The sequence below is a fragment of the Anabrus simplex genome, chromosome 1 (genome assembly GCF_040414725.1).
Source record: "Anabrus simplex isolate iqAnaSimp1 chromosome 1, ASM4041472v1, whole genome shotgun sequence".
Lineage (NCBI taxonomy): Eukaryota > Metazoa > Arthropoda > Insecta > Orthoptera > Tettigoniidae > Anabrus > Anabrus simplex.
The window spans coordinates 1634288657-1634311707 of NC_090265.1; the positions used below are offsets into that span (position 1 = coordinate 1634288657).

Below are 23051 nucleotides of genomic sequence, written 5' to 3' on the forward strand. Positions count from 1 at the left end.
TTGATGAAAACTAAAGTCAGTCAGTATGGCCATTCTATCCGGTTGATTTCCTTCATTTTTTAACTGAAAGGTATTCATGCACAGATTTGTCATCAGGCACTATAAATCACTTAACTTTCGCCTTCCTCAAATTATTTGATTTTTTCAATTTTTTGTCTCTTTGAAGCTGTCATATCTTTGGCTCTAATTGAGGTATGGAGTTCGCTTTGACCTAAAAACACTCAGTGGATCAAGATCTTTCATTTCAGCTCTTAACTATTCAAATTGGTTGATTCTGAGGAAAGTTATGAGTGCACATTCAATTTGACGTCCCATTTCTTCAACATATTTTTTTTCTCATTGAAGCAATTAAATCTTTCGTTCTGATTGAGGTACGCAGTTAGTTTTGGTCTAAAAACACTCAGTGGAGGTAATAACTATTTAAATTGCTAGATTCTGAGAAAAGTTATGAGTACATTTGTCTCCATGACGAAGATCTTTCAAGGACTTTTCAACAGTTCAGCGCGTAGTGTTGTTCCAAGGAACGTTTAATTCAATTTCTTTGTGTGATGTATTTTCAAGTGTTTTGTTGACATAATATTACATTCTATTACCGCAGCAGATCATGTGCTTTATTTCATTAAGTCGGAACTTCGCAAATACATCCGTGAGGATAGTAACGAACAACACCATACATTGTGGGCGGAGCCAGCGGGAAACTGCTAGTGCTTTTTAAAAAGCGAATATATTGTTTTCTTTTTTTTTTTTTTTTGCTTTACGTCGCACCGACACAGATATGTCTTACGGCGACGATGGGATAGGAAAGGCCTAGGAATTCGAAGGAAGCGGCCGTGGCCTTAATTAAGGTACAGCCCCGGCATTTGCCTGGTGTGAAAATGGGAAACCACGGAAAACCATCTTCAGGGTGCCGACAGTGGGGCTCGAACCCACGATCTCCCGATTGCTGGATACTGGCCGCACTTAAGCGACTGCAGCTATCGAGCTCGGTAAATATATTGTTCATTATTGAAAGAATAAAAATGACATGTTACTATTTGCCGATGACATAGCATTAATCGCAAAGAGTGAGGAAGATTTACAAATGATTCTTCATACGATGAATAAAATACCAGGAAAATAAATCAAGATAAAACAAACATTTTAGTATGCGGTAGACGAAAAATAAAACGTACAGAGAAAAAAATTGAGAAACGAAACTTTACAGGAAGTGTATGAATTTACATACTTAGGAAGTCAAGTCACGAGTGATGGAAAAAGTTCTCGTGAGATATTGAGTAGGATTGCTCAAGCTAAGAATGCTTTTAATAAGAAGAAGAACCTATTTACAGCAAAATCCATAAGTCTTAATGTGAGGATACAACTGTTTAAGACCTATGTATAGAGTATTCCTTTATATGGAAGTGAAACTTGATATTAGGTGAAAGGGAAAAAAGAGACTACTTGCATTTGAAGCTTAGTGCTATAGGAGATTACTGAAAATTAGTTGGAGAGAAATGGTCACGAATGAAGAGGTGTTTAGAGGAGCAGGAGAGAGAAAATGTTTTATGACACAAATAAAAAGACGGGGTCATCTAATAGGCCATATACTTAGACATGGTGGGTTATTGAAGAAAATAATAGAGGGTTCCATAACGGGAGAAAATGTAGTTGTAGGCCTATATAGAAAAGTGAACTGTTCAGACGATTGTAAAATATTGCAGGATGATTTGGACAAAATACATATCTAGACTCCGGATGAAAAGTAATGTTGGAAAGAGTCAAGAAGTTATTTTTGGAATAAGACATGCAGGATAGTAGGCAATTACAAAATGGCTGCGGTAAAGATGAATTTTGAAGGTATTCGTTGGGACTCAAGTGCCGCATTAGTGGATGGTAAATTTCACTGAGGAAGACATAAAGGATATGTGGTCAAAAAAGCATTTAGGTCATTGCACATGGTAATGCAGATGTTAAAATGAACAAGCAGGTGGATAAAAGAGACGGCATATTTTAAACTACTTGTAAGACCGCAACTGGAGTATGCTTCAGGGGGTAGGGGATCCATATCAAGAATTTCTGGTAAAAGAATTGGAGCGGAATTGTTGGTCTAACTAGGCTGCGTGAAGCTCATTCCTGCCCTCAGTCCAAAATTAAATTCCTTGTACTGGCTAGGAATAAAACCTGGGGCCTCTGGGTAAGAATCTAACACACTGCCCCTACACGAGGGGGCTGGCTAATTATTTTAACAAGATAAATAATTCATCGGAAGGTTGCTTTTTTTCACAGGTTTAGTGTATGGTAGTAGGAATATACCTCCTTCTTCTTATTCTTCTACCGCTTTTCCCACACCCGTGGGGTCACGAGTGTAGCAGATGTGGATTTGGTCCTGTTTTACGACCGGATGCCCTTCCTGACGCCAACCCTATGTGGAGGGATGTAATCGCTATTGCGTGTTCCTGTGGTGGTTGTTAGTATGGTGTGTTGTCTGAATGTGAAGAAGAGAGTGATGGGACAAACACAAACACCCAGTCCCCGATGCAGAAGAATTAATCAGACGTCATTAAAATCCCCGACCCAGCCGGGAATCGAACGCGGGACTCTCTAAACCGAAGGCCTCAATGCTGACCATTCAGCCAAGGAGATAGTGAGAATATACCTAAACTAACATATTCAATATTTCCCATTACTTAACTTTGATTATCTTCATTATTTGATGTTTTCCTTAAGTCTTAAATTTAACTTCTTCTTCTTCTTCAAGTGCCATATCTGGTTTCCCAGACGTTGGCGATCACACTGGAGTAAGCACCGCTTTCTTTAGCTAACATGAAGAGTTGTTCGGTGTTGTTGATGCAAGTCCAATCTTTGATGTTTTGGAGCTCCTCGCTTGCCTTCTATCTTTCCTTGTAATACGATGTGGAGAAGCCGATATTTTCTGCCTTGTAGAACATGGCCTAAAAAAGCTTGTTTTTCCTGGCTTCAGTAATGTTTGTCAGTTCATGCTCAGCTCTAGCTCTCTTTAACACTTCATTATTGGTCACAAAATCTGTCCAGGCTATTCTGAACATTCTCCTATTTAACCACATTTTGAAGGCCTCTAATCTGTTCATGGAGGAAGCTTTGACAGTGCAGCTCTCTACTCCATAAAGCACTGTTGACCAGACGTAACATCTCAACAGCTTTTGTCTGAGTTTGAGGTTTCGATTATCATCACAAAAGAATGGCCTCATCTTTTGGAAAGATGATCTGGAAATCTCAATATGGCATCTGATCTCTTTTCCAGGGTCCAGATTGTCTGTTATGGAACTTCCAAGGTTTGTGAACTGACCACTGATCTGTATAGAGAGCGATGGAGCTGATTTATTCGTTCATTTTTTTATATTAATGAAATGGAAACACTTTCATGGTTGCTTCTGCTAAGTACCATGAACTTGGTTTTTGGTGGTACTGTTGTTTAGACCGTTTCTTAATCCACTGAGATGAATTCTGCTGATCAGTCCTTGGAGACCTTCAATGGTGTTGCATGTAATTAGGGTGCCATCTGCATATCTAATATTGTTTATGATGACTCTTTACTTTCACACCTAGCTGAGTATCATGCAAGGCTTCTTCGAAGATGTGATCGGCATAGAGGTTGAATAGGAGCAGTGAAAGTATTATCCGCGCACTTTTTAGTGATAGATTTTTGTACTCGTTGGAGAAGTAAGAAGGGTTCCGTCAATACTGCCAACTGAATGGAAATGAAATCTGAATTGAATCGATAATATGATCGATCGATATGAATTTTATAAACCTTTATTATTTTAAGCAAACAACTGTGTCACAAACACAATATTTAATACTATATAACATTTCTCGATGCGAAACTTGTTCCTAGCATGAATTCTATGGTTTGGCTTTGCTGTGTAAACAACAACAGTACGAGTACTTAAAGTGTACGCCCGATGGCGCACAGCGATGATAAGCGATTCTTAGTTTGTGTTTCAAAGGTTGCCAATACGAATCTCGAAGATAACCAAAGTCGACCGCTTCAGCACTAGGGTGTATATCTATCACTAAAAAGTGCGCGGATAATATGCATCCTTGGCGTACCGGTACTCATCTTTTCATACTTATCTCCGAAGTTCTTGTTCGTAAATTAAACTTATACTGTATTATTATTAATTTAGTTTGTTATTTAAATTCATTTTCATTCTATTCATTTACTTTAACTATTTAAATTATTTTATATGTAAACACAATGTGGTTAAGTGTAAGAGAGGACCGTGAGCCCTAACTTCGCCACTGAACAAGTTATTAATAAATAAATGAATAAATGAATGAATGAATGAATGAATGAATGAATAAATAAATAAATAAATAAATAAATAAATAAATAAATAGTATCATGGTTCATCCAATAACACCCATGGTATCCCCTGCCTGAAAAGAGATGACTAATAGGGGCCCAGGGACTCGGAACTTCAGAGTGTGGGTTGGCAACCACGGGGCCCTTAGTTGCGTCCTGACATTGCTTCCACTTACTTGTGTCAGGCTCCTCACTTTCATCTATTCTGTTGTACCTTCCTTGGTCAACTCTTGTTCTCTCTGACCCCGACAGTATTAGCTTTTCAAGGCCTTGGGAGTCCTTTCACTTTCACGCCCTTCGTGGCTTTTGTCTTCCGTTCGCTGATACCTTCGTTTTTTGAAGTTTCAGATCCCTTCCATTCTTTCTCTCTGATTGGTGTTATATAGAGGATAGTTGCCTAGTTTTACTTCCTCTTAAAACAATAATCACCGCCACCACTTTACAGACAGTCTTTTTCTGTCTCTGTTTCTCTTTACTGGTTCTGGACAAGTCAAACCCCATTAGTTAGATAATAATTATGTTCTTTTCAACAGGTCTGTCAGGGAGATACTATTATAGTGGATGTGCAGAACCACATGATGGAAGAAACAACTAGTATTCACTGGCACGGACAACATCAGAGGGAAACACCGTATATGGATGGAGTCCCGTATGTAACACAGTGTCCCATTACTCCCAAGAGTAAATTTCAGTATCAGTTCAAAGCTGAGAATCCTGGGACTCACTTCTGGCATTCTCATACAGGTTAGTTTCCTAAACTCTTTTCCTCCCTATTTAATTAATATATTCTCTTCTATAAGAAAATCTGAATTGCGCATCTTACAAACACAAGAGAGAAAGAGATTAAACAGAACCAGTTACACTGACAAGTGCAGACAAAAGTACAGTAAATCTACCATGCAAATACTATTTTGAATTTATTATTTTAACCATTATGGTTTGATTTTAGTCCATATTGACTTAAATCTAACACACCACTGAAAGTCACTGTTAAAACTTGTAAGTTTGCCTTGTCAGTACTACCAAAAAAAAATTAATCTATATCAATAAAATGTGTAGCCTCCGTAACTCAGGTGGCAGTGCACCGGCCTCGCACCGCTGGGTTCCATAGTTCAAATCCTGGTCACCCCATGTGAGATTTGTGCTGGACAAAGCGGAGGTGTGACAGGTTTTTCTCCAGGTACTCCGGTTTTTCCTGTCATCTTTCATTCCAGCTACATTCTCCAATATCATTTCATTTCATCTGTCATTCATTAATCATTGCCCCAGAGGAGCGCGGCAGGCTTCGGCAACTGGCACAATTCCTACCCTCACCGCTAGAGGGGGGCTTCATTCATTCCATTCCTGGCCCGGTCGAATGACTGAAAACAGACTGTCGATTTTCATTTTCATTTTCAATAAAATGTCATACATGTTTCAAGAACCTCTCTTGTTCCCTTCATCAGTGACCAAACATTCTACCAAACGATTTTCTGACTTGATGTCTAACCTCCTCTGGTGTTATGATTGAAATGCAAGAAATGTCATCTACATAAAATATTTAAAATATTTAAAATGACCTTACTCTAAATAAGTTATAATTAAAATACAAGACTTGTCAACTAAATAAAATATTTAAAGTTACATAAAAACCAAAAATTGTCATAAACTAACCATTTCTTTCTTAAAATACTAACAATGTCACTAAAAACCAAAGTTTGCATCTCCAATGTAAAATTTTGTTTCAGCTCCCTCTGTTTGAAAACTTCTTCCGAATGACTAATCTCTTTCGGGTCAGGTGTGATTTAGCTTACTGCACGTGCTGTAGGCTGCTTGTATGCTTCTCAATTTGTGAATGCATATGACTGACATTGACTCATGATTGGATACCTTTCTAGAAACACGCGAGCCAGTGTTTAACTTATTCTTGTCTCTGTGTTACTATACCAAACAATGTATCAATATTGCCTACGTCATATGCTGAAAGCTACATCACACCCGACCAGAAAGAGATTAGTAATTTGGAAGAAGTTTTCAAACAGAGGGATCTGAAATAAATATTTAAATTGTCGACACAAACTTTGGTTTTTAGGGACATTGTTAGTATTTTAAGAAAGAGATGCTTAGTTTATGAAACAAAATATTTTTTATGTAACTTTAAATATTTTATTTAGTTGACAAGTCTTAAATTTTAATTATAACTTATTTATGGAAATTGTTTTTGGTTTTAAATATTTTAAATATTTTATTTGGTTGACAAGTATTTTAATTATATTTAGAGTAAGGTTATTTTAAAAACCCAAATTTATACAATGAGGACTATATCAGGAACCATCCAATCCACACCTTTGGATTGGTTACCAGTTCTTTCAAATATTCCACCTCCTCATCTCCGAAGACAAATGGCACTGAAGAAAGAATGGCTTAAATGCTGTGACAATCCTCTCCTACCAATGCATCAAGACTGCTTACATGAAGATCTCAGGCTGAAATCCAGGAACCCTTCTTGATTACTAGGAAAGAGGCTAGCCCAAGATGAATTTCATACTAACACTGTCTAGCGCGATGGGTGGGCAGCTTCAAACCCTGACAGATTAGGTCTAATTTCAGATCCAGTTATGCAACCTCCTGGTTTCAACTTACCCAGAAAAATCTGGTCATCACTTAATCGGATCAGAACTCAACATGGCAGGTGCAACTTCTGGAACACAAGTAGAAGATTACCAACAAGACTTATTGCGACTGCTCTGACGTGCCACAGACCGTTCAACATATCGTCACAGAGTGCCCACTCCGAAGATTCAGTGGGACAATAAAGGACATCCACGAGGCCAGTGATGAAGCTGTGAGTTGGATAACAAAACTGGACATTCAGCTTTAGCAGCAATGCAGATATTTGTAAATAATCAAATTGTAACAATGTATCCTCATGCCATACGAAATATATATGGATGACATTTCTTGTATTTCAATCATAACTCAAAAGTCTGAAAATTGTTTAGTGGAATGTTTGGTTGCTGATGAAGAGAACAAGAGAGGTTCTCGAAACATTTATAAAATAACTTTTTATAATATTAACAAAGCAGACTTAAATTTTGAACAGTGACTTTCAGTGGTGTATTATGTAAATACTATAATAGAAGGTGTGAAATTGTCTCTGGGTTCTCACCAATGTGGCAACAGTTTGAATCCCAGTCAGTGCACGTGGGATGTTTGAAATAAAATGTCACATTCCAGTGGTTTGGATTCAACATGAAACTTGAGTTATCGTGACTATGATTATGATACTAACAATTATGTAGCAGTCACATTACAACTTCATATTATGTAACAGGAACGGATTATGCCAAATACAGGGAAAATGTTTAAGTCCAAAGTTCCTTATGCATTTATCTCCAGGGTCTTGCAATTTATGGAATGTTAGTCTGCAAATTCTCCTTTTAAGTTTATCCTGTGTTCTTAGTCTTTTACTACCTGTATTCACCTTTTTCTTACATCCCTTCCCTTTTCTTGTCTTTATCCAACATTCTTCTTGTCATACAATTCCTGGATCAACACTGAAGATCTATCAAGCTGTCCTCTCAGTGAGTGTTGATGCCCAGGCTCCTGATGGAGCTGGCAAACAGAAACAAGCTCATCAGTGGCTGAGAAGAATGGATATAGAAGAATTGGGAAAGCCCGCCTCTCTTTCAAGACGTCGGAGTATGAAGATGTGGAAATTGTCCTTGTCCTTTTGTGTCTTCATTTCATTGTCTCCTCTTTCTGCTGCTCCCTCTTCCTGCACCGACCTATAATTTGTATCTTATTATGTTTTTCTTGCTCATGTTCTTGTCTCTCTATTCGTAACTTCATATGCTTGGTATATGTTGCGACAGGATGCCAGCGTGCCGATGGAATGTTCGGAGCACTTATAGTTCACAAGCCCCGCTCTGAAGATCCTCATGCCGCTCTATATGACTTTGACCTATCGGAGCATACCATTCAGATTCTGGACTGGGGTCATGAATTGGGAATTGAGAAGTTCTTAGCACATCATCACTCCAATGGTACAAACAAACCTGTGAGCTTACTGGTGAATGGCAAAGGATGGGTGGGTGGATTGCGAGATATTCCTGCAGCTACATTTACTGTGGAACAGGTAAGAACAAACACTTTACTTCAATACATAAAATGGGGAAGAGATTGATAGATATTTTTCCTGTAATAGCACACAAGCTTTCTTAGTTCTTACAAGGTGATACCACAGCTATGGAGACACCAATTTCATTCAAACTTTGGGAGGTTATTCTATGTCAAAAATAGTCACATACCTGTCTGCATAGGTTTGTGCCATTGACTTCTATTTAGCAAGAAAATGGCCATTTATCTTTAACACCCTCATACCTGTTGGCAGTTGGCATGCGAGTATCTTTAACATTGCTGATCTAGTGGTCAATGCCCCTCACCTCTACATCTTTACTACTTCTTTTCTTCTCCCTCGCCACTGTAAATAAAACTTTCATTAAACAATTCATAGCATGAGCAGTTTATTATCTTTTTTTACTGATCTTCTTACTGTAAAACATACACAGCATACTCTCTCTCTCTCTCTCTCTCTCTCTCTCCATTTCTTAATATAATAAATAAATAAATAATGTGGTAAAAATACTCACACACCACAAATTGCCAAGTGATATGAAGAAAGTTGAAATTAAAGGGCCATTTTCTCATTCGGACATGCATCTGTTTATAATTTTACATTGATCAACTTCAATATAAATTACTTTTTTTTTCATCCATTACTATTTCTAGACACACTCTGGAAAAGGTAATGTATCAATGCTCTCCACTTTTCTCTGTCCTTCCGCCAGTCTTCTTTCATCACTGTGCTGCTGTCTACACCTCTTGTTTCTGTGCTTGCCACTACAGAGTCCCTCCATCTCATTTGAGGTCATCCTCTAGATCTCTTTCCAGTGGTCATTTTCTCTAAGGGTTTTTTCGGAGTCCTCTCATTTCGAATTTACATCATGTGTCCAAACCACCTTAGCCTTGCTCTGTCAGGTCTATTTTAGTAGTTCATGTACACCTACTTTTTTGTTTTGCATATCTCCTCATTTCATATTCTGCCTATTCTGATCTTTCCTTATATTCTCCTTATGAACTTCATTTCTACTGCTTCAGTCCTTCTCTTGTTTCTCAATCAACCAATCAATGATCTGCATTTAAGGCTGTTGCCCAGGTGGCAGATTCCCTATCAGTTGTTTACCTAGCTTTTTCTTAAACATTTTCAAAGAACTTGGAAATTTATCGAACATTTCCCTTGATAATTTATTCCAATCCCTTATTCCTCGTCCTATAAATGAACATTTGCTCCAATTTGTCCTCTTGAATTCTAACTTTATCTTAATATTATGACCTCTCCTCTTTTTAAAAGCTTCACTTAAGCTTATTTGTCTACTAAATCATTCCATCCATCTCTCCACTGACAGCTCTTAACATACCACTTAGTCTAGCATCACATCTCCTTACTCCTAAGTCTTCCCAGCCCAAACTTTGCAACAATTTCATAACTGCTTTGTTGAAAATCACCCAGAACAAATTGTGCTGTTTTCCTTTGGATCTTTTCCATTTCTCGTATCAAGTAGTCCAGGTGTGGATCCCATAACACTGGAACCATACTCTAATTGGGGTCTTGCCAGAGACTTACATGTCCTCTCCTTTATATCCTTACTACATCCCCTAAATACTCTCATAACCATGTGAAGAGATCTGTAACCTTTCTTAACTACCTCATTAATATGATTACCCCCATGGAGATCACCTAGGTACTTACAGTCATCCCCATGAGATACTATCACCCTTTGAACACAGTAATTAAAACTGAGAGGACTTTTCCTTTTGGTGAAACTTACAGCTTGATTTTTCATCCCATTTACCATCTGCTGTCCATTCCACTACATTGTCTAGGTCCCCCCTGCAGTCACTCACAATCCTACAACTCATTTACTACTCTTTACAGTATAACATTATCTGCAAATGTCCCTATCTCTGTGGCTTGGTTCTAAAAGGGCCAATGTCATATTTTATCGAAATTGAGATATTAACTGATACAAACGTGTTTTATCCTGGCTTGCAACATATTAAAAGTGCCAATGTCTCTGTTAAGTACTAAACGAACAGTTAACGTTTAATTAAATAAGCCCTTGCCAATAATGTTAGATTACCAATAAAGATTAGAGACCTGGCAATTTTTAAAGAATACGATAGAAAAAATTATAGCATTTAATAAGGTGACTTCCACAAAGAAAGTATAAAGTTATTTAAAGTTAGTTGTTGAAAAAAATAATTGGAAAACTATAAGCAAAACTTCAAATGCTCATAGCTCAAAAACAGGTTTTTTGACATTGGCCCTTTTAGAACCAAGCCACTGATCTGTGATTCTAGTTCTTTATTCATATCATTTATATATATATATACTGTATACTCTCGATTATCTGGACTAATGACGGGGGTGGGGGGCGGGGGAATGGCACGGATAATCCAAAGAAAAATGCCTTCTATAATATTTTTAAATGCAGTACTATATAAAGTAAGCTGTAATATATTTATAGAGATAACTCACAAACATTATTGTGCTCTGAAGAAGTCCGTAATGGTTCCCTGCTTTTGGTTGTTCACCTGATTCCTTACCTCGAGAAGTATTTTGCGTGTGGCAGTAATATTGCCATATTCAAACCCCCTTTGTCCCATATAATCCAACAGGGTATCTATACACTGTAGACCCACAGAATGAAAAACACTTTCATCACTTTCTTTTTCTTCAACTTCAATTAATCCATCAAATTCAAATATATTCAATTTAAATTAGAGTATTTTTAATAAGGCGAAAATCCGCACGGTTAATCTGCAAACCAGATAATCCATGCCCAGATAATCCAGAGTATACTGTACTATACAAGAAAAAATAAAGGTCCAATAATACTGCCCTGTGTGACCCCCCCCCCCCCCCCCAATCATTACAAGATCAGATAACACTTCACCCACTCTAATTCTCGATTGACTGGAAACATGCTGTGGATTTTCATTTTCACATCCCACTAGCTAATTTTACAGTATTTAAGTACACATGGTCCACCTTTCTTAAAGGCTTCTTCAGTGCATCATTCTTTTAATCAACAATTTGTACATCAGCTGCTGAAGCATGTTTGAGTGTTGTTGTTTGGGTTATCTATAGACTGATTTGATGCAGTTCTCTATGCCACCCTACTGGTACAAAATATTACCAGTACCATTCCATATGATATCTATAAGACACTGGTAGAACCTTGGTAGAGTAAAGGAGTATACTGTACCCTAAACGTTCTTTTATCCAGGGTTACCGGTATCGCTTCCGCCTGATCAATGCTGGTTTCCTGAACTGTCCTATTGAGATATCTGTGGATAATCACACCATACTGGTAATCAGTTCTGATGGCCAAGATTTTCGACCTGTGGAAGGTACAGCATCCATATATTTTGTAATTCCATATGGTACTTATTACTATTGCTAAAATATAGACTATGATAAGCAACCACTTTCTACTAGATTAAGACTGACATATCAACACAGTCTTCAACATCAAAATAACCAGTGTGCATTCTTTTAAAACAGCAACGTCATTGGTAAGCTACGCAGGAGAACGATTTGATTTCATCCTGGAAGCAAACCAGAATATTACCAACTACTGGATTCGGTTCCGTGGCCTCATGGACTGTGATGAACGCTTTACTAGTACTCACCAGGTGGCAGTGCTCCACTACAAAGGTGCTTCTGCTGATGAGGAGCCCCTGGGGGAAGTGCATTATAACAATTCACACAGAGATGGCCAGGTAAGACACCTTCATAATAAAGCTCAATGGCAAATAATTTTCTTTTGCAGTGTATTTAAGTAGGCTGCAATATATTATTAGTTTTCACATCCCGCTAAAGAAGCCTCCATGGCTCAGGCAGCAGCTCACCAGCCTCTCACCGCTGGTTTCTGTGGTTCAAATCCCGGTGACTCCATCTGAGATTTGTGCTGGACAAAGCGGAGGCCAAACAGGTTTTTCTCCCTGTCATCTTTCATTCCAGCAACACTCTCCATTATCATTTCATTTCATCATTGCTCCAGAGGAGTGCGGCTTCGGCAGCCGGCACCATTCCTATCCTCGCCACTAGATGGGGGTTTAATTCACTCCATTCCTGACCCGGTCGAATGACTGGAAACATGCTGTGGATATTCATTTTCACATCCCACTAACTAATTTTACGGTATTTAAGTACACATGCTCCACCTTTTTTAAAGGCTTCTTCTGTGCATCATTCTTTTAATCAACAATTTGTACATCAGTGTAGTTCAACCATAAATAAAATGAAGTACACAGTAGAGTTCCACAAACTTGACTTAATGTGGTGTAAGAGGTGTTGAGATTCCAAAATGTCAAGTTTTTTGGAATAACAAATAATACCGTACTGCATATCGCTCTAATGAAAGTTACAGCACAATACAGGGCAGAAAAACACAACATAACCTAAAATAATTGTTTAAAATTTAAAAAAAACTTACATACACACTGAATAAATTGCTAGTTCTTTATAGTAAAAAATGTTGAGATGCTTGACTGTCTCTCCCACTCATTTCGTCTCTGTGCAGCTTTGTCACATAGGCGATGGAGCAACAAAATGTCCATAATGTACCGGTACCTATACTGTTCACATTGTTTAGGCATTGTTATAAATTACAGTATTACAGTCTAGCTCATAATAGACCACATTATTTCAAAGATAATGTTCTGTTTGACCCGTGAAAATCGTTTAGCAATGAAAGAAATGAAGAAATTGTGCTCGTCAAGAGGTCAAGATATACAGAATGTCGAGTTACTGGGATTCTACTGTATTATCTTGTGGTATGTGATGTGGAGTGAATTGACCATGCGATTAGGGTCACATAGCTGAGAGTTTGCTTTCGGGAGATGGTGGGTTCAAATCCCATTGTCGGCAGCCCTGAATGTGGTTTGCTGTGGTGTCCTATTTTCGCACCAGGGAAATTCTGGAGCTGTACCTTAGGCCACGGCTGAGACCTTCCCAGTTCTAGACCTTTCCTACCCTCGCATCACTGCAAACCATCAATGTATTAGTGTGGCGTTAAAACTCTAGCAAAAAAAATTAAGATAATGTATTTCTCTAAATTCAACCACATATTTAATTTTATCTCCAAGCCTACCCAACATTTTTTTTTACAGCAATATGTTTTGTAACAATACATGTGGAGCACCTTTGCTGAATGGTCAGCATACCAGCTGAGCTGGGGATTTTAACTTCACATGGTTAATTCCTCTGGCTTGAGGGCTGGCTGGGTATTTGTGTTCATCTCAACACACATCTCTTCATCTACACCTGGGATTTCCTATTTGTAAGGGCTCAAGGGCCACATTAGAAACCTTAGGCATGATCGCGGGCTGCACTTCAACAATAGGCCAATTTTCGTAAAATTCTGCAAACAGAACAATGGTACCAATATGGAATAATATGCTTAGTTCAACTGAAATTAAGATTTAATAATTTTAATTGCTTAAAACACTGTTTTACAATTGCAAAACAGAGTGGAATTAAACATAAACACTATTATACCCAGGGCAATTGAATTTGGAAGAAGAGCGCCCACAATGTCTGTTCATTTGAATTAATATTTGACAAATGACAAAAATTAAAATATATATTGAGTCTGAAATTAATAATGTAGTCAAAACCAAACTTAAAGAAGGACAATTTAGTAGGAGTAGTGTGAAGGGAACAATGATATACAGTTGTGAGAGCCTAAAATCCCAGCAATGTACTTCCAGGAGTACTTCACTGAAAACCGTTTTTGAGTGTACAGCACTGAGTATCAGCCAGTACTACCAATGAGAGGAGAGCGAAGAATTGAAACCGTTTCTTACACCATTGGCAGTTAAAGTATTTCTTGGTATTCATTGCATGCTATGTTGCATAAAATGTCCACAGTGAAGTTGGCATGGAGTTCAAGAATTGGTATGGATCCCATAGGCATTTTTATAATGGTTAAGACCCAGCACTGGCATTTGTGAGGGCTCATTTTACACACAAGTTTCGATTTTAATTTATTTAATCAAAATTAATCTATTCAGACCAAGTGAATACTTAAAAACAGGAAATTATATTTGTTACCGTGTTTTGGTGGATCAGCAGAGGTGAAAGAAGGTGCAGGCTGGAATGGGTCTAACTACAAGTCTGAAAGATGATTTTAAAATATAAATAAAGGTTATATTTTCAACAGACAACAATATTTAACAACTTTTCACTAGGTGAAATAACAATGAAAATTCAGGTACAATAATAATTTTACAAACGAAAACAAGAGGTTCGGGTATTAACAAGTTCTGGGCTTCGTGCCCCAAGTTACAATTCCTGAGCCCTCAGCTCACAACCACAAATTACCAAAGGACAGAAAACCCATAATTACATGGAGCATTTGCTCCCATCTCGTAATGTCAAGCCTCCTAGAGGCACCTTTCAAAATAGCAGAAAGAGCTGACCCGCTCTCAATCGTCCAAGCCTATTAAAGGCAATAACAGCTTATTACACTTAACTGCCATCAAGGCACCATTTATAATGGCACAGGGGTACCTTGTACCCAATCTACTGGGCCTTCTCAGGAAGGAAAACAAAAATGGGTTAAATTAATGGCCCAAAATACAAGATTGAATGGAGGCGAGTACTTGCACTCCTAAATACACCTTTTAAAACCTAAGAGGCACTAGGCCTATTGCACAGGGGCTAATCCCAATCTATGGAGGTGACTTGTATACAAAATAAATTTAACACATTAAGAAGGAAGAGGAAAAAAACGGTTACGAAAACATAGTCACCTCAAATTCAAAATGAAGGGGAGCTCAAGAGGGTAAAGCACTCTCTATCCCCAATTTACAGTTGAAGAAATTTGTAGTTTTTACCTAGACTGAAAAGGGATTTACATTTTAAAGAGATGGGTTACATATTAAAGGTTTCGAACCTTCCCTGCGAGTTAAACTGCTGAGCTAGCAAGAAAAGATGTTAAATGGCCATTACCTTGTTGAAGATCTGTTGCCCAAAGAAAGAGGTGCTTCCCGCCCCCTGCTACATATCCACATGCAAAGCTAGATGTTATTGAAGTGGCCCGGAGACAAGAAAATCAGCAGTTTTTAAACCCTCGTGGAAGCTTCGACACCTTTCATGAATAATTAAGACACACCCACTCAACTTTATTGGGTAGCTATAAGTTATTCATCAACATCGAAGAAGAAAGACACTATTGGTCAAAAATTAATTAAAGAAATTCGGGATTGGCTGAGTTCAAAACTGGTGGAAAGAAAGATTAATATTGCCAACCCAAAAAATGAAAGAACAAAATTTAGTAAGGCCAAACTTTTGAAAACAAAATTTCTTCAAAAAGTTCCTTCCCATCGCACCAGGGTGCATGATCATAGCCTTTTTTGTAGAGACATCTGTCAGAGAAGGTCCACACTTCTTGGTCAACCAAAAAAAAAAAAAAATTGAAATACACACAGTGGCATCTTCTGAAGAACTGTTGAATTAATTCAGTTGTTAAAGTTCAGAGTTTTTCCGGTAGAAGTAATTTAAGGCGGAACATTCAAATATGCGACGTATAGGTGTACCAACCGGTACAATATTAAAGAATAAATTAGTTCTGACTTCGGTCTATAAACAGTATAAAAATTAATACCTTTTTGAATGAGCTATGAAATATTTTTTGTAAATTTTCTTCAAATTTCTTAAAATCTTTTAAAAACCCTCATGGGCTGATCTATACACTACCAAACACCACTGAAACATACAATAATGCTTACATTCCTCCACTATTACAAGTTGATGTATCATTAAAGTTAATGTTGCCATTGATGCTTTCACGGCCTGTACTTATAGACATGATATACGCTTTTGAGCTTATGCTGTGTCAAAAAAATTTGGTGAAATTCTTTACGTTTCGCAGAGAACTTTGCTCTGTGTCTTCAGAAGAAGACTGTCCACGAGAAAGGGTTCTCAAACAATGAGGTTTGAATTTTGACTTTATATTAGAAGTGGAAGAGGTACATTCATTCGTCACCAGATGGCTCCCCTGAAGTGGTACAGCGCTAGCGTTTGAAGCGGAAGCTGACGGAACCATCAGAATAGTCTGAGAGAGTCACATAACAGGTGTACGTACATATGAAAGTATGACATTGACACAAGCCTGGAATGAAACATCTAGCAATGAGGAATGTCAGATGTTTCATTCCAGGCTTGTGTCAATGTCCCAGATGTTTCATTCCAGGCTTGTGACAATGTCATACTGTGATATCTTCCCCAGCAGCAACATGCAATGCTTTACAGGATCACCCTCAAAACTATAATCCACACCTCCACCACCATATCCAATGTTCTAATCTTCACAGAGTCTGGCCATGATGATTATCATTTTCTGAGAAACTGTAATGCACTTTTCATTTGTTTCATGGTACAACAGCAAGTGAACTCCTTGAATGTGGGCACAGGAACAGATTTTTCCACTGTCATCCCAGAGCTTGATGCCATAGAAGAGGATGATGAAAGCCTGAAACCAGAGCCAGACATGCAGCTGTATATCTCATATGACTTCTATGCAATCGATAATCCTCATTATCATAGGTTCCCACATTATGGCTTCAAAAAAGGTAAGTTGTGTAAACCTTGAATGAACTTTAAAACGTCAGACTGCGATGTTCACTTGGACACACAAAAACTGACCTTTTTAAAAAAATGTTTATAACTGTTAGGTTCTTCATTCTGCCAAAACTAACTGAATAAATACATTTATAAACTATCTGAAATAGATAACATACGGTAACAGAACTATACCTAAAAAGAGAAACAACTTAAGTTGTCTTCTTTTTCTTAATTAAGTTGTTTCTTCTTCCTTTTTCTTTTTTTCAGATATACACTGACTGACAGAGCAAATGCAACACCAAGAAGGAGTGGTCAGAACTTTATGCCAATTGCAGGGTAGACTGACGTCACTGAGGTATGCTCATGATGTGAAATGCGCCGCTGTGCTGCGCACGTAGCGAACGATAAATGGGACACGGCGTTGGCGAATGGCCCACTTCGTACCGTGATTTCTCAGCCGACAGTCATTGTAGAACGTGTTGTCGTGTGCCACAGGACACGTGTATAGCTAAGAATGCCAGGCCGCCGTCAACGGAGGCATTTCCAGCAGACAGACGACTTTACGAGGGGTATGGTGATCGGGCTGAGAAGGGCAGGTTGGTCGCTTCGTCAAATCGCAGCCGATACCCATAGGGATGTGTCCACGGTGCAGCGCCTGTGGCGAAGATGGTTGGCGCAGGGACATGCGGCACGTGTGAGGGGTCCAGGCGCAGCCCGAGTGACGTCAGCACGCGACGATCGGCGCATCCGCCGCCAAGCGGTGGCAGCCCCGCACGCCACGTCAACTGCCATTCTTCAGCATGTGCAAGACACCCTGGCTGTTCCAATATCGACCAGAACAATTTCCCGTCGATTGGTTGAAGGAGGCCTGCACTCCCGGCGTCCGCTCAGAAGACTACCATTGACTCCACGGCATAGACGTGCACGCCTGGCATGGTGCCGGGCTAGAGCGACTTGGATGAGGGAATGGCGGAACGTCGTGTTCTCCGATGAGTCACGCTTCTGTTCTGTCAGTGATAGTCACCGCAGACGAGTGTGGCGTCGGCGTGGAGAAAGGTCAAATCCGGCAGTAACTGTGGAGCGCCCTACCGCTAGACAACGCGGCATCATGGTTTGGGGCGCTATTGCGTATGATTCCACGTCACCTCTAGTGCGTATTCAAGGCACGTTAAATGCCCACCGCTACGTGCAGCATGTGCTGCGGCCGGTGGCACTCCCGTACCTTCAGGGGCTGCCCAATGCTCTGTTTCAGCAGGATAATGCCCGCCCACACACTGCTCGCATCTCCCAACAGGCTCTACGAGGTGTACAGATGCTTCCGTGGCCAGCGTACTCTCCGGATCTCTCACCAATCGAACACGTGTGGGATCTCATTGGACGCCGTTTGCAAACTCTGCCCCAGCCTCGTACGGACGACCAACTGTGGCAAATGGTTGACAGAGAATGGAGAACCATCCCTCAGGACACCATCCGCACTCTTATTGACTCTGTACCTCGACGTGTTTCTGCGTGCATCGCCGCTTGCGGTGGTCCTACATCCTACTGAGTCGATGCCGTGCGCATTGTGTAACCTGCATATCGGTTTGAAATAAATATCAATTATTCGTCCGTGCCATCTCTGTTTTTTCCCCAACTTTCATCCCTTTCGAACCACTCCTTCTTGGTGTTGCATTTGCTCTGTCAGTCAGTGTAATTCTGTTACCATACATTTTCTTTTTCAGGTCCCAGTAGTTTATAAATGTATTTATTCAAAATTAGTTTTGGCACGCTGAAGAACATAATTAGTTATAAATTAACTTAGTTGAAACTGGAAAGAGATGGCTTCAGATATCATAGACAAAAACTGAGTTGTCTATTTGCAAAACCGGCCACTTCAAATGGTAAAAAATTTTCAGGAAACCAAAGAAAAACATATACAATCTAAATAACGAGATTTGAAATTATTTTTATCTGCTTAATTGCTTATAAATAATGTAATGCGTGTTACAGAATACCAATGTTTAATTTACAAATTTGTACCAAACATAAAGGAACTGAAGGAATTAAAATATTTAAAAAAAAGCTTTATTTAAAAGTTAACTAAAAAGAAATAGATACACTGTAAAAATCCAATGTACTTACACAAAATGAACCAGAATTAAACATTAATTAATGCCATTGTATACACTGTGCTCACATGCATCTTCTCCATCTTCTGGGTTGTTTTGCAAAAGATTATTATTATCCTTGAGTTCTTTGTAAAAAAGTTCAGCACTGAGTCCCAAAATGTTTAGTCATTAGAGATTCAACATCTTTTGCCTAACTCCAACTTTCGATGAAGAAAATAAGCTGTTTAGAGGCCGAGTTTGCAGCTAATAGTTTGCTGCCTTGTGTAAAAGTGGACAGAGAACATATTCAGCACAAAAAGTAGATTTCAGCTTGTTTGTTTGTTGTTTTTCCTTTTTTGAAATGGCCGGTTTCACAAATAGACGACTCAATTGACCGTCGCAGAAGATAACATCCTTTCCAAATCTTCTTCTTTCAAGTAGGATGAACATATTGTGCAGGTGGTAGGATTCCAAGTACATTCTATGAGGAAACCTCGCATCACTCCGCACCGGCCGACTTCCCCACGGGGTGGGAAGCCAGGTGTACAAAACATTCCAGAAGTTAGTTGCTTCTGAGAATTGTACTAGAATGTATGTGTGACTGTTGCTTAGGTATTATTGTGTATATTGCTTATGTATTAAGTAATCGTTTGGAAAATTTCAGTATACGTTGAACAGCAATTTTATTTGGTGGGATGGTATATTAAAAAGTTAAATATAGAAGACGTGTTCAGAGATTTGCTTTTAAATATCCTAACTAGCATTCCTACAAAATCTTACATTTTGAAGATGATGAAAAACTAGAGTTCAGTTTGTGATATATAGAGGAAGCAGGAAAGAAGACACACTGTAACTGAAGATAAACTTGGGGCCAGCTCGAGGGGGGGGGGGGAAGCCATACCACCATCCAAGGTAGCAGGTGGCAAAATCAGAAAATAGGAGCAATAAATACATGGTTTACAATGAATGAATTAGACTAGATAATGGAAGTTTTATATGAATGAAGATATGCAAAAGTTTGATCCTGCACCAGTGACACGTGAATCTGACAATGCTCTTCTTCCCTCCATCATGAGTAATCACTTGTGCTAGGCTTGTCCCTCTTGTATGGGCAAGGCTAGGCCAAACTTTTTTGCACCAATGACTAGTTGGAATTACTAGTTGTGTTTTTTAAGGCAATACAAGAGATTTTGCAACTGGCAGGGAAAAAGATGTTGGCAGTTATATAATTACAGTCATTTCAGAAAGTTTTATTTTAAAGATGTATTGTATATCATGCCACTGGCCCCATGCTGTAGGGGTAATATACCTGCCTCTTACCCAGAATCCTGGGTTCTATTCCTGGCCAGGTTAGGTATTTTTACCTGCATGTTTCAAGGTCCACTCACCCTATGCGATTACAATGTTGAGATAAAAGCCTCGGTCTCCAATGCCAAAAATTATGGCCGAGAGGATTCGTCATGTTGACCACATGACACCTTGTAATCTGTAGGCCTTCAAACTGAGCAGAGGTCACTTGATAGGCCACTGGCCCATTGGGGCTGATAGTGCCAGGGGATTTTATTTTACACAATTTTTAGAACCAGTTTTATTATAATATTTTACCACGCAAGTTGGCTGTGAGGTTAGAGACATGCAGCTCTGTACTTGCATCCAGGAGATAGTGGGTTCAAACTTCACTGTCAGCAGATATGAAGATGGTTTTCCATGGTTTCTTATTTTCACACCAGCAAGTGCTGGGGCTGTACCTTAATTAAGGCCACAGTTGCTTCCTTCCCACTCCCAGCCTTTACCTATCACATCATCACCATAAGATCTATCTGTGTCGGTGCAACATAAAACAAATTGTAAAAAAAAAAACACTTATAATATTTTGTGTCTGATCTTTCACATCAAGAGCATTTTAATATTTGTTTAATTATTTGGTATATACCTTTCAAACTCTGAAATTTTGTATGTCTTTGTTGAGTGGATTTTTGATGTGACTGTGTTTCTGGGTGCTATGTTGCACAGTTGGCTTAACTGTAACACAAGGAGAAAACTTGACCATGCAACTTTCATAGCTTACTCTTCCCGAAGTTGAGAGGGAGAGGGGTGTGTGCATTTGCAATAACCACATGGAAAGCAAAACCCTTGTTTCTTGTTATTCATCTCCTAGTTGAATGTAACCTGTAGGAAAGGAAATTTCTTTCTATTTATCTGAGACTGTATGTCAACAGATTTATAGAGAACATCCCTCTCCCTGCGGTACCCAGTTCCTGATATGCCTATGAGATGAACCACTGTGAAAGAATAAATTGAGTAAACTGAGTAAAATGACTTACAGGTAAACAAGTCACTCCCTGCCAGTTTGCTGGTATTTTGCCTTTGTATGACAATTCTTTAATATCTTTGCTATCATCTCTGTTATACAGTACCTGACAACAATCGGAAGCTGTACACCCCTCAGCTCAACCACATTTCCATGAAGTTACCATCCTTCCCAATGCTGTCAGAACGAGACCGTCTCACTTCCAATATGTTCTGCAATGAAAGCACTATCTCAGAAACAAACTGCACAGAGAAATACTGCGAGTGTACTCATGTGATCCAGGTACCTCTTGGACACGTGGTCGAACTCATACTGGTGGACAAAGGTAAGATAAAATGATTTCACATTTTCTAGAGTAAAATTGTCCATCTCCATTCCTTTTTTTTAATACTTGTAATACCTAGTGTTTGTTGCATGATCAGATGACAGCCAGGAGTCCCTCTTTATAGAGAGAGCCAACAGCCCCTTTGGAGGGCAGATGAGTGGGTAAAGGTCTAGCACACTCTCAATCAATCAATCAATCAATCAATCAATCAATCAATCAATCAATCAATCAATCAATCACCTGCATTTAGGGCTATTGCCCAGGTGGCAGATTCCCTATTGATTGTTCACCTAGCCTCTTCTTAAACATTTTTAAAGAACTTGGAAATTTATCGAACATTTCCCTTGATAAATTATCCCAATCCCTAATTTCTCTTCCAATGAATGAATATTTCCCCCAATTTGTCCTTTTGAATGCTGTAACAAACAAGCAGTCAGACAGACAAAAGTTGAACTGAATCTGCTTTCAGATTTTGAATAGCCAATATGAGATAAAACCAAAGTTTGAGGCAAAATTTGGAAGTGTAGGCCTACTGACAAAATTTTATTTATATAGCTAACTGATAGGATAGTATTGTAAAGTCAGCAATTACTGTAATATAGGACTGGAAGTGTTCATATTATAAATGATTGATATTACAATGAGGGGAGGGTAACATTAAGTGTTCGTATTAGGTGTCAAAAGTGGTGAAAGGGAGTGGGAAGTTAGACACATGAATGAACAAGTGAGGTGGGCAGATCTGATGATTGCATGAAATGGGGCAAAGATTACCTTGGCATATTCACTGTGCATAGTAGAGATAAGGCGAACAAGCTTAATGAGAAATTTGAGGTCAGGAAAGCACAACATTGTTGATATCATTAAGAACACTCCAAAACATCTACATCCGATTTGTTTGCACTATATTAACTGCAATAAATTAATCAATCACTACTGATCTGCATTTAGGGCAGTTGTGCAGGTGGCAGATTCTCTGTCTGTTGTTACCCTAGTCTTTTCTTACAAGATTGCTAAGAAATTGGAAATTTATTGAACATCTCCCTTGGTAAGTTATTCCTACAAACGAATATTTGCCCCACTTTGTCCTCTTGAATTCCAACTTCATCTTTATATTGTGATCTTTCCTACTTTTAAAGACACCACTCAAACTTATTTGTCTACTAATGTCATTCCATGCCATCTCTCCACTCACAGCTCGCAACATAACACTTTATTCTTTATTCTTGAAATAATTTTACTTACATACCACTTAGTTGAGCAGCTCGTCTCCTTTCTCCAAGGTCTTCCCAGCCCAAACTTTGCAACATTTTTGTAAAGCTACTCTTTTG

At 38.8% G+C, this 23051-nt stretch overlaps 1 protein-coding gene across 1 annotated transcript in view; it reads left to right on the plus strand.

The window, feature by feature from the left end:
• Nucleotides 1–23051, plus strand: part of LOC136858624 (uncharacterized) — a 132397-nt gene that overhangs the window by 97400 nt on the left and 11946 nt on the right. The window contains exons 4-9 of the mRNA XM_067138322.2: nucleotides 4858–5068; nucleotides 8179–8441; nucleotides 11656–11779; nucleotides 11934–12151; nucleotides 16822–17008; nucleotides 21502–21723. Of these exons, the coding sequence (XP_066994423.2) occupies nucleotides 4858–5068; nucleotides 8179–8441; nucleotides 11656–11779; nucleotides 11934–12151; nucleotides 16822–17008; nucleotides 21502–21723 (1225 nt within the window). The remainder of the gene's footprint in view (nucleotides 1–4857; nucleotides 5069–8178; nucleotides 8442–11655; nucleotides 11780–11933; nucleotides 12152–16821; nucleotides 17009–21501; nucleotides 21724–23051) is intronic.